Raw genomic sequence first — 18,835 nt, 5'->3', positions numbered from 1 at the left:
TACTTTTGGTGCAGGGTTATATTGCGGACAACAGGGGTTCATTGAAATTTCGTGAGATCCGCATGCCCAAAATGGCATGCGCTGCGCGACATGCGGCCCGCTACGCCGTATTGGCTCGAACAAAACCCTACCGTTCGCCTCTACATGGATTTACTTGCTACAGATCATAGTGTATACATTCACATTCGAATCATTATTCTTGCTTAAAAGATTGTGTTTTTTTTTTTTTTTTTTTTTTTTGTTCTTTTTTTTTTTTTTTTTTTTTTTTTGTTGCCTTTTTGTTTTTTTTTTTTTTTCTTTTTTTTTTTTTCTTTTTTTTTTTTTTTTGTCTTTTTTTTTTTTTTTTTTTTTTTTTTTTTTTCTTTTTTTTTTTTTTTTCCTTTTTTCTCTTTTGTTTTTTTTTTTTTTTTCTCTTTCATTGTTTTTTTTTTTCTTTTTCTTTTTTTTTTTTTTCTTCTTTTTTCTTTTTTTTTTTTCTTTTTTTCTTTTTCTGTCTCTATTTTTTTTTTTTTTTTTTTCTTTTCAGAAAATTTTATCTCCTTTCCTTTCATTTTTTTTTCCGACTTCTGTACCAATAGCGATTCTGCCCTTATTTCTACAACTATCTTTTCTTTTTTCTTTTTTTTTTTCTTTTTCTTTTTTTTTTTTTTTTTCCTTCCTTATTTTTTTTTTTATTCTTCTTTCTTTCTTCTTTATCTTTATCTTCGGTTTTTTTTTCTCAATCTAGTTACTCTACTTATCTAGAGCTCTGTATGTTTCTATTCAGCTCCTGTTTCTTTTTTTCTTTAGCTGCCTTTACTTTAGATTACTATATGCTGAGCTTGCTCTTATTTTTTCCAGGCTTATTGTACGACTCTTATTCTAGTCCTAGTCGTTCGTTATGCATTTTTGCATCTGTCTGGATCTTCTACGTATAATTTCATCATAATTTTTATTATATCCCTCTTGTCTGAGCGCCATATACTCTAGTTTTATATAAGGTTGTTGGGCTTAATAAATAGTTGCTATATCTTGCTTCTTTATCGCTCTTCTACTCTAAACAAGTATTAACATATAGCTAAATGACGTTTATTAATTTTGATTCATTATACACTTTAAATGACTATCGTATTTCCTTCTGGTCATCTTTGAATATTTACAGATTTGTAATATAAAATCGTTTTATACATATATGTGAAGCTTTATTTTAGATATTATCCTTTAATTGATTTGAGTTTAATAATATGGGATAAAATATTGCTGAGGGAGTTGCGGGTTGTGCTCTCTGACAGAGACGCAAGAGAGAGCGTGTAGAAGGGTGTTGTCTGGGCCTTGGTGGTTGACGTGTGGGTCTTGAAAATACATTATTATTTTCAGTTGATGCGACTTCGTCATCTTAGCTTTTAACTTTAAACGCTCGCTCTAACTGTTTTGCACAGTCTACACCTTTGCAACCTTTCTTCCCCGGTTTTCCTCTCCTGTTCCTCTACTCATATAAATACACCATAATTCAGTTTGTGTGACTTTTTTCTTAGTGGAATTGGTTGACTGTCACATGGTGGATTTAAGAGAAATAATGTCGTCACAAAACAAACATCCGACGCATCGCTCCTTTATGAATACTCCAATCAAACGATGACTTGCGCAAAGCGTTTTAAATTCTCTCGTGCACCATGAAGATGCACTCCACGAAATCTTTTCAAGTAGTATCTGTGGGCGAAGACATTCTGAAAGTTGTTTTTGGCCAAACTGTAACGCGTATTTATATTGATGGGAAAAGTGTCTGAGAGACACCGCGAGACACGTCAGTCATTGGGGCTTACGCAACTGTCGGACATTATAGATGGATTAGACGAATTAATCAAACAAGCTGTATCAAAAAACAATACAGTCGGATTATCCTTCTGAAACCTTCCCATATATTTTATGGCTTTCCATAGAGAAGACACAATTTGCTACCACTACCATCCTCTACCTAGTGAATGCACTTTCGACTTATCTCTCTCGGTGCCAACCACACAAGATTATGCGCAACAGAACTGTGAAAGAAATACGCTTTACTTTCTGCTGACATCTCATCTTGCGACTTTTGGCATTATAAAATCTCGTGGATATAGATCTAGATGATGCTTCAGAGCTAAAGCTTCTTAAGGTCACTGGCGATTTGGCATTTCATCATTGCACACTCAAGTTGAACCTATCAAAACATTGTTGAAGCGCAGACAACATTCGACTTCTGTCCTCAGTGAGGATATGTAATGACACATACAATAGACGCTCGAGTTATAATTGACATAGACACCAAAACTATATTCCACTGAGAGCACAATTCCTATCTGTTACTTTCGCGCTATGGAAATGTTTGGAGGATCTGTATATGCTATTACAGTTGTACAAACGACCATCTAGTTGTAGGACTAACTGCAACAGTTGCGTGTTCACAGACTGCTGTAGAACTTGTCAAACTATCGTGTTCACAATACCGAGCAAAACATGTGTTGAACATTTGACAACACCAATATTTTCATGAGTGTCAGATATCTTTGTTCTGATGCACAATAGCCGGACCACAGTTGTGATATTATGCAGCCTGAATGAAGTATATCACGTAGTCTGACCTGAGGTGAATAATGGACACAGGATCATTAACAAATGCACTCCAGAACTAGCACATCGCATAAGAATGTTTGCGTCGTTCCATGCAACCACATACGTCCTTCTAATAGACGCATAAATGACGCACTCGAGCTCTCAGCAACGTTGGAAAAGCAGCTTTTAATGCACATTTCTGCTCCTGACTTTTATGGTAAGTGCGAAGCGTTAAAGCCTAGATGTGATATTTCGAAACAGCGCTCAGTTTAAGACTTGATTTGAGTAAGATTGTTCCCATACGGAGAGAACTGAGAGAAAGAGTACTAAGATATTGTATTCGCAGAGATGTAGCATAGTCTCATAGACGCTAACATGATGATGCTGAACATGGATGCGAGGGCTCAGCGGTGAGCGCCTCAAGAAAGCACAGGTGTTCAGACGATGGCTATAGTGAGCGCATGTATGTTCATTCTTATTAGCGAATCGAATATTCTATTATAAGATTACAACACTGTCGAGTGTCTGTTCTTATTGTCATTTATTGCGAGAGGAGCTGACAAGTGGCCTATGTCTCTGACAGGTTGGATTAAGGGCATGTTGGAGAAGAAGCAGGCAACCTCAGAATGCTGAAGGGACACGGTTGTGTGAAGCAGACATCTGCTTCTGAGAGTGACTTGCTAGCTATGGTCTACTCCTTTACTCGGTTCCGAGTCACCCTTGGATTCTCGTTTTCCACTCTGCGCATTACCTACGGAGTGGAGTAAATAGCATGTCATGACTTGCACTCATCATAATGGGATGCAATTGCCAACTAGCGGTTGGGGCTTTTGACGGTGGATTCGATCAACCAGGACGGTCAAGGATTAGAAGAAAATCGCCATTTTGTCAAATCTCACTTCGATGCGCGACCCTGTGAAAGCAAGCTATGCTTCCCCGAACTTGGCCGACCAGACACGAAGTGTTGTGCATACTCAAGACTTTTCCCACAACATCAAAAAATTCGAGTAAACACGCCATTCATATAGCAGATGCGTAAAATCAAGGAGTAAGCACCACGTGCCAAGCTGATTCTTGCAATGACAAACCGATGTTTGGCAACATTGGATTGATTGCAGTTTGAATGGGACAGAAATTGTAAAACAGGTCGGTCCATATTTACCACAAAGTGACAGCACATTTGCACCATCTTGTGGTTTTCTTGATGAAAATGAGCGATCATTTAGGCGAGCAGATGCTTATGACGAATTGTTCCACCTTATGCAGTGTTCCAAAATGTCTAGAAGACAAGAACGCATCTACAAGTTCTAACCAGTATCAACTGAACTTCTGGAGCATTCATAGCAAACTCATAATCAATATTTCGTGTAGAAACCAATCATTTTCAGTCATCAGTGTATGACGAATTTTATTTATTCTGTCACAAGCTTTCTCAGGTGGTTCAAATTGTTGTTGAGAAACAACGCTCATGGTCACAATACCACACTTACAAATGGAGAAACTTGCAGCAGAATGCTTTCCATCAATCAAGCTTGTCCTGGATGACATGGATATGTATCGCTGGTCCTCACAGTGTGTGCTAAAGGGCTATCTGTCAGCGGACTACGGCCTGAGGCGAGTACAGATGTATTGAGCAGTCGTCAGCCCCCGCCGGCCTATTTACACACCTAATGAATTAGAACCTAACACAGACATCCTTAGATTCTTGCTCAGCCGGGCTATTCGCCACTATATGGGGTTTAATGCCACAAACTCTGCGAATTAATGACCTACTCCGCTACCACTGTTGAATTCTCAGTCCTTGTAGGACAGTTTTCATTGGTTGTCGAGGGGTTTAAGAAATATACACAATGCTGGTCTGTAAGCAGCCTAACACTCGATAGAGTGACATTATGTTATTAGGTCAGATGCTGTAATTAATGCAAAGAAACATATGTTAAACCAGCGCAATGACAAAGCAAGTTCTTAAACACATGGTGACTCCAAGACATAACGTTAGATCGATTCGCTCGACTATGCTGACCTGCCTCCGCATGCCTGACCATGTTGTATTTATGATAGGTGTAGCAGAGGACGAATCTCCAGAAACTTCTACACTCAGTCTATCGAGTGTGTGCTTGATAAAAGAAAAACAAATAACTTATTTAAGCACATTTCTTGATTGTATGTAATCTTCGGAAGACCATTTGTATCCACGCGACTGACCACAGTTTTTATCCTGTTTAAATTAGTAACTCCTTATGTGTGTGGGAAAGGTTCGGTAATTCTATTATACACAAAATATTTGTATTAATAATCTTCAAACTTGATCCCACAATTCGTGAGGCAGATTATATTTCATTTGTTTACTCTAATTCGAGTATCGCTTTAGTACTATTTACACGTTGAAGACTGGGTGTGCATAGGCGCCTACTATCGTGTGATGGTGTGTCTTGCTATAGCAATATTAGCGTAATTAAGGACTGTCAAGCCTCCCTCTATACATTTGAAGTTATGTCTTGTTTGACATAAAATTTCTCTGTATATAACTTGAGAAAATCACTTTGGCGGTATTTCGTGTAACGAATTCAAGTGTGCTTGATAGTGTAGTCACAAGACTGTTGACTTTATTGGCCTGGCGGCTCTCTCACAATATTAACTGATTCAGATTTTGTTAAAATGTATTCGCATAACATTACTTTGTATGTATATAATAGACTTTAGTTGTGGGACCAAGTTCATTTAGTGTGATGAGCACTCGCTCTTAAAGTATTACTCGTGACTTGTAGTAAGATGTTTAGGGCATTTGTACCGTGACATGGTGTTGGTTCATAGAGGTATTTTGTAAACGCTAAATAAAGAATAAAGATTGCTGGGTGACGGTACCTAACATGGCAATTACATGTGCGTGCATTATGGGTTCACCAAGGGTCTTATGACTTGTTGTCATGTGTTTGGTAGGAAGATCTGCTGAGTGATCAATTTTTAACGTTAAAGCAATGTTTCCCCACCTACATTGAAACAAACCGAATGGGTTTCTTATTTGGACACTTACAAATTATTTTTATTCGGAGATAATATGTTATTATTTTATTCTAGAAAACTCGTGTTTAGAAATCAATTCTTTGTATTGTGAACATATTATACAATTGATAGATTGTACATTTATTACCTCTATTGTCACTTTAACATACTTGTCAGTGGTAATAAATAAATATTCATGTAACAAAAGAAACCACGCCATTGTATGTTGTATTGACCGTCATTTCCATGCCTACATGTCATTGCTAGTACCTGCGTTGGCCTAGCGTCATGTTATATAATTTGGTCTCAATTGCGAACTGTTAATAGTACCATTCCCCACCGAAATTAGTGTTTAATTGTTTATATAAAAAATTTTGTCACGACCTGTTCATTTCTCATATAATCATACATCATCATATTCTCATATATTCATATTCTGTTCATATTGTACATAATCATCATATATATTTATCTCTTACTATGATATAATCCACTGTAGATAATCCCATTACTTCAATGATAGCTACTTACTGGGCATATCCAAAAGGATCTGATCTAGGAGATGTGGTGCGAACCAGGCCGATCAAGTCTTGGGAAAAGGTCAGGGCAACGCAGAACTTACAGGTCTACGTGCGTTGAATCATCGGACTACTTGTAAGTGAAGGTTAGCAGATTGGCGGTTAGCTCTGCTGAATTTTCAAGTTTGCCGTGTTCCGATCGCAATTGCCCTCTCGGTGGACTGGCTCCTGTACAGCTCTGATAACCAGATCATCTTGAAAACACACAATAGATTATAGTTCCATTAACCCTCGTGCGCGTTAAATGTGTATAAACAAGGACATTTGAAGTACATAACATCTAATTATTAGTAATTGCTAATTCTACTATTTCGTTCTTCTCGAGTTCTGTGTTTTTAAAAACTTTTATATATGTGAAATAAATTTTTTTTTCTCTAGTTTCATTTTGTCAATTCCATACCTTCCGTCTGTTCTGTTACCACGCGTTTCGAGGATTGAAGTGATTGTTCTTGAGATGGGCACCAGGGCTAATGTTGTCTGATTCTTCTATGAAGAGGGGCATCCCTGCTGTATCACCATATAGCGTGTACTGAGAAGGCACTGGTTTAATATTGAAATACAGTTCTTTTGCCACTCAGGCTTTATTACCCCCTTGGGTTACCTTAGTAGTTATACCGAATGGATACGAGTGGTATTGATGATGCTTCCTTTTTGTATACGGATTAGCTTAAGTCCGTGTCGTTAGAGGAAGGCAAACGGTGTTCAATTGCTGCGAGAAACCGCGGAGTTTCAGAAGAAAGCGCCATTTGATATGTTCTTTATCCACCATCAGTGAACATCACATTTTACACACTTCTTGTGTTTTATCGTCCAATTGGGTAGTTTTGGTTGTTATCGTTGTCGTGGACTACGTTCGTTATTAGTTTTCACCTATCCTGGAAAATCTGTTTACCGTAGACAGGTAATGCTCCAAAAGAAACTGTGGATAGATGGTGTTGATCTTGTGATGGCAGCTTAAGAGTTCCGCTGAATTCAGGTACTGTTGCCGTATCTGTTTACGGATTTCGCCGTGTTGCCTTCCTAATACTCGTAATTACTATTAGGTTATCAACATACATGTTTTCCCAGTTCTCATTGTTGGCAGTAGCATCGGCAGTGTCTAGATGTTGTGGAGGAGGAAAGCGGATAGGACCGGGTCGCGCACAGGAGCATATTTTGAATTTGCCTTGCTTTCAGTGTTGCAACTCGTGATTACTACTACGAGCCCCCCCAAGCGAGAAGGAGGGCTAAGGCTAGGTGTTAGTGTATTGGTATTCTTATTGGACGCTAAGGCACAGCACCTTGCTCGTCGGAACATTATCAGGCTGTGGCTCTGGACATTTGTAGTCAAAACTCGCAAGTGCGAAATGTTATTGTCGTCGTTGTTATTCTGTGCGATCCGCGAGTGATAAGCACATAGCAGTCGTGGAGAAGGGCTGGCGAACGTGTATGTGCTTACCTGGCCGGAAGAAGCTCTCCCCCTGTGGGGACACTGTTAATCTTTCAATCAATCATTGGCAAATTTCTCACCAGTACTTCTCTTTTGCCTTCTCCCGTATATACGTCCGTTCCCGTTTGTAACATGTTGACAGTTCAACCCAAAGACCGCCGGAGGACAACCATACAACCTTAAGACCGTATTATGCACATGTATTTTTACAATTGCCAACAGCACAAGTCCACCTGACCTTGTCTTTTTCTCATCTCTTAAAACACTTGTTTTTTTCCTGATTTTGATAATATTTTCCTATTGAATTTGTGTTGTTCTTTTTCTCCCCCTCCTCCCTCTCTCCTTACTTCTCCATACCTTCGGGTATTTCTGCATCTGGCGGGATTTTTACGATATATGTGTGTGCCTCCTGTGATGGTGTTTTCGGTTTTTCAGAGCAACTTGCCTTATACAAAACGTGGAAATTTCTTCCGATTCCCGCCGATTTGTTTTTGCCACCAGCTTCTCCCTCCCCTTCTGGTGTATTCCGCTTTCGATTCCAGGCATCCGCTCCTCATAACTCACAATTCGGCTGCGATCAACTCCAAAATCTGCCGCAACCGTAGATCGAAATGGATCACTTATATGCTTGCTCGCCGTTCTTGCCGTTCTAGTTACACTATCGTATTCCTTGTTTACCTTAGTCCGTATTTCGAGTTTGTACCCCAATTTCTTGCTTGTTTCCCATATTTCGTCTCCGACATAGGCTAGCCATGTTCCTTCAATGTTCGTGTTTGACGTCAGTGATGTGCCTCCAGTCCTAGTTCTCTTCTGCGCAAGTGTCCTCGGCAATCGTGCACTCGCTACGTCGGCCGCTTTTCGAGCCTGTCAGTGGTTTGTAAACACTGCTCTTACGTTTTTCTAATTCTCAGAGAGAAGAATAATCCGCACTATCCACCTGGGGTTCGTTTGGTACATGTCATTGCAACAAACGTTCCCTTCTGCCCTCTCGCTTCTCCCTCCACCAGCTCGATACCTTCTCCCCCTCTCCCCTTAGTGATGATAAAAAAGGTTATATTGGACAGAATTATTCGGTCTAGGGTTAGGGTTACCCGGTTAGGGAGTAGGCGACATACTCGCCGACACCTCGGGTACCGGTACTACATATACGACAACGACCCCTTCAGCGGCAGTGCCAGTGTCACTGACACTGTCAGTGTGCGACAGTGTGTAACAGCGAGCCACTGTCACCATGTGTTGTATATATATCTATGCTGTCACTGAGACACTACGGTGAGTGTGTATTCAGTGTTGCACAAACGACGTGTCACGTTCGACTAGACTACCGAGTACTGTCTGACTAGTAATAGTAGTACTGGGCATCTCGTTATCAATTATTACTCGTACCCTTTACTGTAGTCAAATATTCGTATACTCCCGCCGCAGATTCCAAACCTTCCATCTTTCACCAATGCTTCTACAAATTTAACCACACTCTCATCAAAAACATCAACAACGTCTATGCCCATTTCTATTTAAGTTGGGTCTTCAGGAAAACATGGTGACTCATTTCGTTAATAAACTTACACAACTTATATTGTATTTTAAATAAGATTTGTAAAAATAACTTTACACTGCGAAACGTCAATAAAAACGAGTTAATATTAAAAGTGTATTGACACCATGGAAATTTATACGTCAAGAAAACTGGGTACTTATTGTACTTTTCGCCATGGTAAATCTAGATGGGTAACATGTCCGTAATCCTATTATTGTCGCCATAGTCGCAAAGCGGTAGCGAAAATTTGCGGACATGTAACCCATCTACGGCCTACGTCGGCGTTGATCATCCGGGTACCCTGGGTCTAGCGTGCTCTCCGCCAGGGGTCGTATGCGTTTGTTTTCGGCCAAGTTTTTAAATATCGCCGCCAACAAATATCCTTGTTGTTTAGATTTTAGAAAAGTAAACTAAGGACAGTTTTAACAAGTTTGTTAGTAATAGTTACTATTAATGTAAATTTATATCTCTTCATTCGTTATGGCGACTCCCAACAGGCACAGAAGTAAAACCAGTGACAGTGGTAAACTATGGTTTGATAGACCTATTCTCCATGATGCATTTGAAGAGTTATTTAAAGCAAGTCCGGTTGGCAAGGTAATTTGAATATAATATCCTAAAATGTTGATCAAAGTTCCGTAAAGTATTTTTTGGAACATTTCCTAACCATGCATTGAAGTGACTGGAAGTTGTGACTTGTGAAGTGCATGGAAGTGGCAATGCCAATGGCCAATGTACGCCATCTGAGGAGCATAAATGATGAACTAGACTAACCCGACCAGGTTCAGGCTGTGTGACTAACGTCAATATTATATACACAAACCAATAAAAAAAAAATCTATATAAAAGGATCTCCTAACCCTAGCAAAGACCGTTTCTTGGAGCTAGAACTAGACTAGCTCTAGAACTATAGTATAGCCCTTCGTTTCACCACAGGCGCCTGTGGTGGAGCGAAGGGCTATAGACATATAGTTCTAGAGCTAGATCTAGACTCAGGCCTTAGCCCCCATCCCACATAGAAGTAGCTCTAGAACTTCGCTCTGCCACAGGGCTATAGCACAAACTATGTTGACACTGGGCAACGGAACTGCTCCCTCTGCTCCCCCGAGGAATGGATCACAGACAAATCAAGGGCAGCCCATTACTCATGGGGGTGTGGGTATAGCACTGGTGCTGATTACAATGTTGCCAGGCAACATGTTTATGATTAGAAAAGTGCCAGTTCACCCCATGCATGAGTAATGGGCTGCCCCCGTGTTTTTGCCTACATTTCGGATGACAGTACCCACGCCAGCATTTGAACGGAATTTGCAGGTAGTGCTAAGACTTCGAGGAATAAATGAATAAATGCATTGTGTTAAGTCGTGAAAAGTGCTAAAAAATAAAGGTTTATGCAGGGTGCAAAATTAATGGGAGTTCAGAGTCAAATACTCCCTGATTTACTGTCGGACTCCCTGATTTGACATATGCAGGAGTCCATGTGACTCCTTGAAAACTCTGCCATACTATACTAACTAGTTTGTTCCAGAGCATGGCCTCGCAGAATTACCGTGTTTTTTCAGCAAATGTCCAAAGAAAATTTGGCAGACGTGTAACCGCATGAATCTTCAAAATAAGCACGTGTTATTATTAATATCTTTAATTTTGAACTTCAGACTGCAGACTCCATCATTTTGCTACGGACTCCCTCTTTTTGAGGGTAGGGAATCTGCCGGACTCCCGTGTTCAAGAGATAATTTCTACCCCTGTTTATGTAGATAAATAAGTGTTAAAAAGCCTGATGATTTTGCATTCTGTGAGCCGTTTTTCGTGGGAGCAGTGGGAGCAGTTCAATTGCCCAGTTTCAACATAGTTTGTGCTATAGCCCTGTGGCAGAGCAAAGGCCTATATAGTTCTAGAGCTAACCTAGAAGGAAATGCCTGGCTGTGTTCAGCAGGTTCCTTTTAAAAAATTAAATTCCTAGTTTAAGTTACCGTTCCTGAAAACGGCAAAATATCCCAACCCTTATCAAATAACCAAGTTGTCAGTTACCTACTACCTACCCATGCCCTTGTCCATGACTACAAAGCCAGAAATTTTAGCATGGCATTTACAATGGTAACTATCTACAATAATGAACTGGCTAGTGTTTAAACTCTAAAGGTTATATCTTGCTTTATGTTCATACAGCTCATAAGTACCACCGGCATGCAGGATAACCTGTCACTTACAAATCTGACTACACTGAATTCACAACCTACCCTGAAAGTAAAAGCCACAGAGGTAAGTGCATATGTACGATAAGATCAACAACCATGCGCGTGTCTGGAAGAGTTTGTATGAATTATTTTGGTTTATTCTGTAAATAAGAAAATGTGTGACTGTCTCAGCCCTTGTTATTATTGCAGTTAGTCACGGTACACTAATGACCAGACCCTTTCTCTGAAGAAAACTGGGTCATTTTAACAAATAGTACACGCACTGCCATTCACAGGTTACTGGCCAGCAGCTAGTTGGCTCTAATATCATTCTTGACCCAGCATTTTGCTCAGCTGTCCAGTCTTATTGTACATGGCTCTTGGTATAAATAAAGTATATAACACTTATTTCATGACTGAGTCACATTTTATTTCATTTCACAGCAATTTTTAGTTTTTTGATATGTTCGGACAGTTCTTACTATTTATAGAGGGGGGAGCCTCCTGAAGCTGTATGATTTAGAATAGAAGACCAGATAAAACCAAACCAGCCCACCACCCACCAGGACCCACATTACCATCTTTATCACTTCCACTTCCATCACCTTCGTCCTGAGACCACAGTGGGGACACATATATAAGCCTAAGGGATTCACTGATTTTTACAATTTTAAATTCTTGTGCCTTCCTTCTGAGTGACCTAGAATCTGATGTACTAGCTATTACAGTTAATGAAGTAATTAAATATGAACGTGTTTGCGAATGTATAGCAGTGTGAACGAGTCATGCAACCAACATCCATCACTAGAACCTCATCAGTCCAGCAGATGGTAGTCGATGACCCTGTGAAATTGAGCAGTCCCGTCAGTAATAATCAATCATCAATTCTAGGTAAGTAAAGATATGTCTAGGTATGTCTAGATTATTTCAAAGACCTATCGGAGAACATTCTCTGTGTATCTTCGTCATGGACTAATATTATTATTATTATTATTAAATCTTTAAGAGAAATATGATTTGAGTACATTACCTTACATTAGGTTCTCCAAATTTCAGAGTTTTTTAATCAGTGTAAGCCTGTGCCACAGCAAGATGGTGCCATCGTCGATTTCACAGATGATCAGTCAGATGTCGACGAAAATTTAGCAGCTCATATAAGTGAAATTGTGGAAAGTCTATCTGAGACAGAAGACGCTGATGGAGGTATATATAGATGTTTAAAGGGTTACTTTCCCCTATAATTTTATAGTATATTATGATAATAAATGCATATATAATAGCATATACCTCAATATTTCTATAATCACGCATTCACGCTTGTCATAAAACAACATTGCATTTCGAAATCTTCATTTTTGGACTCAGACATGACACCCGCGATTGTGCTGCCACCCTGAAAAAGTTGCGCATTTGCCAATTTATTTTACAAGTTACAGACCGAGGGCTAATCACAAAAGCGCAATTATATTTATACCTAAATGCTATTCAACCGAACGATGTTTATTTTAGGACAAATTCGTCCATATTATAACTGAAACTAAGTGTCGTTTGACTCGTTTTTAAGATATTGCTAACCTTCTGCTCTAAAATTAATAAATAGGAAACACCCTCGGTCTGTAGCCTGCAGCAGAAACGTTGCTTTGCGCAATTTTTTCAGTGAATGCGCTTCCAGTGGCGCCACAGCCGTTGTAAGCAATGGTATAGCCGTCAGTTTTAAAACAAAAAATATATTTCTAATGAATATTGAACCATAAAACTTTTCATGTAGCGTAATTTTAACCTATTTCAACTGAAAATATCTAAAGAACCTAGAGTAATGTATCCTTTTAAGGAGGAAAAATGTAATTGGTATTGGTAAAGAAATGTATTTTAATGATAGTTGTTGATTTAAACATTACTTTAGTTACTTTTTCAGTTTATTCCCAGTTAAATTGAGTAATCCACATACTATGCACCTGTTTCTGCGTGATGTTTCATATAAATAGTAAATGGATATAAATGACTTGCATGTAGAAAATATTTAGAAAAAATTTGGAGAAGTTTTGGAGAAATTTAGACCGAAAGCTTAAAATAAAGCTAAAATTATGCTTATCTCCAACTACCTTTTTAATTGTAAACTGCCTGATAATTACCCTTGGACAATTACCTCCTGAACTTCACCCCATGGACTATTGCACCCTGTATATTCACTCTCCCCAGAAAATTACCTCCGGACAATCGCCCCTTCCCTAGAGCATAGAGAATTAGCACTTGGACCATACAACGTATACTAAACTACACAGACACTAAATGATAGTCAATAATTATAAGACAAAATTCAATGGTAATTTACATTTTTCTTACAGCTTATATCTTTTTATATAGAATATATCTGTTGTAATTTATTAATTCTGCTTATTTCACATTAAGATTTTCACTCAACATAATGTCGATTATATTTAAGTATTTTACATTTTCCTTTCAAAATATGTTTATTTAAGGACTTAAATTCTGTGCAGTTAACTCAAAAATAAATAAAACTAAAATCATTGGGGTAATTGTCTAGTGGGGAATGGCACAGGGTGTTATTGTACAGGGTCGATTGTCCAAGGCGTATTTGTCCTAAAACCACATATACGCACACACACATACGGGGGTCCCAGGAATTTAAAATGGTATGCCGTTTATGGGTGGAATGCGGAGGGTCATGTCGTAAGCAGCCCTAATACACAGATAAACTCAAATCAGTTCGGATACGTATACATCAAGCTGTAAAAACACTGCATTTAAAGTGCAGTTTGTATCATCCTTATACGAGGCAGGTAAACCAATGTCATTGTCAAGCAATATAATAAAACGGTAATTGTCACGCTTTGAAATCAGCCCAGTCAAACTTGCAGTAGTAGCCACCTCTACAGAACATACACCTGTCTATGAACTAGTATGAAGGACACACTAAGCATTTCCGTCAGTGGTGGTTATACAGTGAAATCACCTCTAGACTAGAGTGTATTTCTTGAGTGACCCTTATATATATAGTATGACTGTTTTTTTTTAACTTATCAAAATTGAGCAACAAAGTTTGTTATATAAAACTATTGAACCCTTGTTTTAATTGGAGATATACTAACCAACGAATTGTCAAGTAGCAACTACCTACTGCAGTCTCTGTTAGATATTGTTGAATAATTAGGCTTCACTATTGTGCAGATTCTAAGCTGATATGCAGGTTAATGCATGGCCCTAAAGCTAAGGATACCAATGTCAAACATGTTGAAAATGTGTTGTTATGTTGCAGCCACAGGCGACAAAGTTGTTTGCAGTCATCCAGTGCTCACCACCCATGACATCAATAAGCAGCATATCAAGATCACAGCTGCAAATAATTATAAACCAAAATATAAAACTTTGTCTCGTTATAAAGACAAATATGAGAGAGCGACACAGCACGAGACAGAACAGCGGAACAGGACACAGTGTGAGAAGGATCAAGAAAAGGTGGCACAACATGAGAAGGAACAAAAAAATCTGGCACAGCATAACAAGGAACCAGATATGGTGACACAGCATGAGAATGATCAACAAAACGTAGCACAACATAAGGAACAAGAGAAGGTTAATGTGTTATTTTCAACTTTATATTAAAGTTACGAGAGGGTCTGAGCTCTCGTAATGTTATGAGGATATTTGCGAGGATTTTTCGTTCTCGTAACCTTACGATGTTTCTGTCAACGGTTTACGAGTGGAAGTTAATGGTAAGACTAATGTTGCGACTAATTTTGTTTCTGACAACGGCCCCCAGGTTTTTTGGATTTTTAACTAGTTGAGAAACAATCTTATCAGGTAAGAATTTGACGATACGTTTAGTCTCGTTAGTTCTTACCTTTAATGTAAAAAAATGGCAATTTTTTTTTACAAATTTTACCATAGAAAATTCGTGACGTAGTCAATTTAAGGGTATACACCATGGATTCACACGTACGTGATGTTTTAATCTGTACGCCCCGCCATCTATTGATGAATAGAATTTCTATAAATTTTATAAAGTTATTTAAATATAACTTTTTAACTTTTTAAAATTTTTGTTTCAGCCAGAACCACCTAGACATGCTGATTCTGAAAATATCTTTAGTTTTCCTCTAGGTTGCGGAGTTCTCCAGTTATGCGAGTACGAACTAATTCGGCTGAACAACTTTATAATTATAATATATATATAGAAACGTTCCAAGTGCCGGCAGTCGCGCCCGAAGGGTCGTTGTCGTATAATATGTACCCGAGGTAACTATCTGATATGGTTAGGGTTAGGGGGTAAACATCAGGTTTAGCGTCGTAAATTAACTTGCAAACGCCACCGCCAGATTGCGCTACGCGGTCTATCGGCGTTTCGGGCGTATCAGTGGAACATCGTCAGCACTCTCGTAGTTCTGGTACAGGGTAGCGAAGGACCAGTGTAGGGAGGGAGAGGGGAAAGAGAGGGGGAGGGGGAGGGAGGAGGAAGTTTAGAAAAGTACTAGTAGGTTGAGTAGGGAGAAGCTAGTGAAGAATGAAGAAGGGGAGAAGGGAGAAGCCGGTGGAGGAGGGGAGAAGCTGGTGGAGGAGGAGGGGGAGAAGCTAGTGGAGGAGGAAGGGGAGAAGGAGGGGGATAAGGGAGCTGGTAGAGGAGGAGGGGGAGAAGGGAGAAGCTGGTGGAGGAGGAGGGGGAAAAGGGATAAGCTGGTGGAGGAGGAAGGGGAGAAGCTGGTGGAGAATGAGGAAGGAATTCGAAATGGCGCTGCAGTATATTCGCGCGCTCGTACCACTTCGAATTTTTTGTAACAGGTATATTAGTTAAACAGAGTATTGTCGATACATAGTAAGTTCCCATCGGGAGAAAGGTTCGTGTTTGAGAATACACCAGTTTGGAAGTTCTAGTTCTGAAAACGGCACGCAGCAAACCGGCCGAGTGATTCACTCGGGCATTCCCTCGCAGAAAAGGATAGGAGACATTTGTAAGCCTATATCCTCGTTGGGTTTGGGTTACATTATCTTGTATCTGAAAAATGCATTGCCTGGCGAATGCGGTGCTCGTACGCGCGCTATTGGCCGAAAAAACCCTACCGTTCGCTCTACATGACTCTTACTTGCACAGATATGTGTATACATCACATTCAATCATTATTCTTGCTTAAAAGATTGTTTTCAGAACGAAGAGGGGCGCTTATTGCACTTTCGTTAAATTACATTCGCCATTTACATAACATCAGACCATCAGAGCGAGTCTATCACCTCCTGCAGGCACGCACAGATACGAAGCGAGAACCAGGGCTATTGTAACACTAGCAGCGCATCCATTTTGCATGGCGTCGTCCGAAATTTCAATGAACGCCCTGTTCCTGTCCATAATAGACCTTCAACAAAATTAAAAAGGTTATATGAGACAGAATTATTCGGTCTATCCGCTAACCCTAACCTACTGCCACAATTCATTCGCTTAACCTACGTGGCGAGAGGTCACTAAACGACGCATTAGAAATATGTTGCGCAGTAGTGGCGTGTGCCTATTTATACGTTAATTATCTCACTTTTTATGATTCTTCAGCTTCTCTGTACTTCCACACGCTCGTATTTATTGTATGTGCGCTATCAACTGAGCATGTACTTACATAGATTAAAACTCAAAAAATGCCGCAAATTTCCGCCATAGATATGCCATAATACAGTAGGGCGAAAGTTCGTGATTTTCGCGTAAAGAGAGAATAAGAACATCATAATGGCATTTCACACAAACGTTAAAGATTAGTATTAGCTGTTCAAAATCTCATCCTTTTAACGTGTATTTCGAGTAAATAGTCAATTAAAGAAGTGTAGTGATAGTTGCAACATGTCATGCAGGTGAGGTCAGAATGTGGTAATACATTGTTATTATTTAACGAAATTTTAATGAAATTCGGAGTTTTGTTTTCAGGGGCTACGCATGCATTTCGTATGGAAGGGGTCAGCTCCTACCGCCGTGTAACAGTCGGAGAGCCTGGTCTGTTTTAACCTAACTAAACGCTAACACCCTAAAGTAAGCCATAACGCTGGTAAACATCAGGTTTAGGCGTCGTCAATTAACTTGCAAACTTCCAGCGCCCAGATGGGCTACAGCAGTCTATTGGCAGTTCGGGGCGTTCAGTGCAGGTCGTCTCAGCACTCTCGTAAGTTTGTACAGGGTGCGAGGAGCACGTGTGGTGAACGGGGAAAGGGAGAGGGAGAGGAAGGTTTAGAGTATACTAGTAGGTTGGAAGTAGGGAGAAAGCTAGTGAAGAATAGTGAAGGGGAGAAGGGAGAAGCTGGTGGAGAAGGGAGGAGGGGAGAACTGGTGGAGAAATGGAGGAGGAGAGAAGGGAGCTTGGTGGAAGGAGGAAGGGGAGAGGGAGAAGCTGGTGGAGAAGGAGGAGTGGGAGAAGCTGGTGGAAGATGAGGAAGGGGAGAAGCTTGGTGAGAAGGAGAGGCTGGCGGAGAAAGCTTCTCCCCTGCCTCGCTTCTGGCCACCAGCTCTCCTTCTGCCGCCATCTCTGCACCAACTCCTTTCCCTCTTCTCCCTTCTCTCTCCCCAGCTTCCCCCCCTCTCCTTCTCACCAGCTCTCCCTGCCTCCTCCACACCCTCTGCTCTCTCCGCCTTCCTCCTTCTCCACCAGCCACTTCTTCCGCTCCTTTTTCTCCACTCAGCTTCTCTCCTTCTCGCCCCTCTCCTCACCAGTACTTCTCCCGCTCCTCCCTTTCCTGCGCTTCTCTACGACTTTGCTCCGGCTCCTATCTGCTCACCAGCTTCTCCTCTCCTTCTCCTCCCCTTCTCCTTCTCCCGCTTCCTCATTCTCCACAGCTGTCTCCGCCTGCTCCACGCAGTCTTCTCCTTGCTCCGCCTCTCCACGCAGGTCATTTCTGCCCCTCCTCCGCCCTCCTCCCATTCCTCCTTCTCCACCTAGCTTCTCCCTCCTCTCATTTTCCAGCCAGCTTCTCCCGCGTTCCTCACCCTTTCCTTCTCCCCTCCTCATTCTCCACACTTCTCCCGCTCTTCCTCCACCAGCTTCATCGCTTCTCCCCCTCCTCAGCCAGCTACTTTTTTCCCCGTGCCTCCCTTCCTCCTCCACCAGCTTCTCCCTCCTGCCCTTACTCTCACCAGCTTCTCCCTCCTTTCCACCCCCGTTCTCCCTTGCTCCCCTTCCTCATTCTCCACCAGCTTCTCCGCGGCTCTTCCTCGCACGGCAGCTTTCTCCCGCTCTTCCTTCCACCGTCAGCTTGCTCCTTTCTCCCCCTCCTCCTCACCAGCTCCGCATTCTCCGGCCCTCCTTCTGCAGCCTTCCTCCTTACTCCCCAGCTTCTCCCTCCCGCAGCTTCTCCCTCCTCCACCACTTTCTCGCTTCTGCTCGCTTCCTTCGCTCTCCACGCAGCTTCGCGCCCTCTTTCTCTCACGGGCAGCTTCTCCCTTCTCCCCTCGCTCCACCAGCTACTTCTCGCGCCCTTCCTCCCCTTTCGCTCCTTCTCCAGCCAGCTTCTCGGACCCCCACTCCTCCTTCTCCGCCAGCTTCTCATCGCTCGCTCC

General features: G+C 40.9%; 2 protein-coding genes across 7 annotated transcripts in view; one reads left to right on the top strand and one right to left on the bottom strand.

Moving 5' to 3' along the window:
- LOC106808691 (BRCA1-A complex subunit BRE-like) overlaps nt 1–9,113 on the bottom strand; it is a 19,524-nt gene extending 10,411 nt beyond the window's left edge. For both annotated transcript variants that reach the window (XM_014811521.1, XM_014811528.1), the window contains exon 1: nt 8,965–9,113. In XM_014811521.1, the coding sequence (XP_014667007.1) occupies nt 8,965–9,086 (122 nt within the window). In that variant the 5' untranslated portion in view covers nt 9,087–9,113. The remainder of the gene's footprint in view (nt 1–8,964) is intronic.
- A 331-nt stretch (nt 9,114–9,444) lies between these two features.
- The window catches only part of LOC106808392 (mis18-binding protein 1-like), a 20,457-nt gene continuing 11,066 nt past the window's right edge, over nt 9,445–18,835 (top strand). For 3 of the 5 annotated variants that reach the window (XM_014811125.1, XM_014811109.1, XM_014811116.1), the window contains exons 1-5: nt 9,446–9,712; nt 11,285–11,377; nt 12,063–12,183; nt 12,349–12,495; nt 14,570–14,886. In XM_014811125.1, coding sequence (XP_014666611.1) covers nt 9,596–9,712; nt 11,285–11,377; nt 12,063–12,183; nt 12,349–12,495; nt 14,570–14,886 — 795 coding nt within the window. In that variant the 5' untranslated portion in view covers nt 9,446–9,595. Of the gene's footprint in view, nt 9,713–11,284; nt 11,378–12,062; nt 12,184–12,348; nt 12,496–14,569; nt 14,887–18,835 lie in introns of all 5 variants that reach the window. The other 2 variants (XM_014811129.1, XM_014811100.1) reach the window with 1 other exon arrangement.

Source organism: Priapulus caudatus, unplaced genomic scaffold (genome assembly GCF_000485595.1).
Source record: "Priapulus caudatus unplaced genomic scaffold, Priapulus_caudatus-5.0.1 Scaffold13, whole genome shotgun sequence".
NCBI lineage: Eukaryota > Metazoa > Priapulida > Priapulimorpha > Priapulimorphida > Priapulidae > Priapulus > Priapulus caudatus.
The sequence above is the reverse complement of the archived record's forward strand: the minus strand, read 5'-3'. Positions and strand labels throughout refer to the sequence as shown.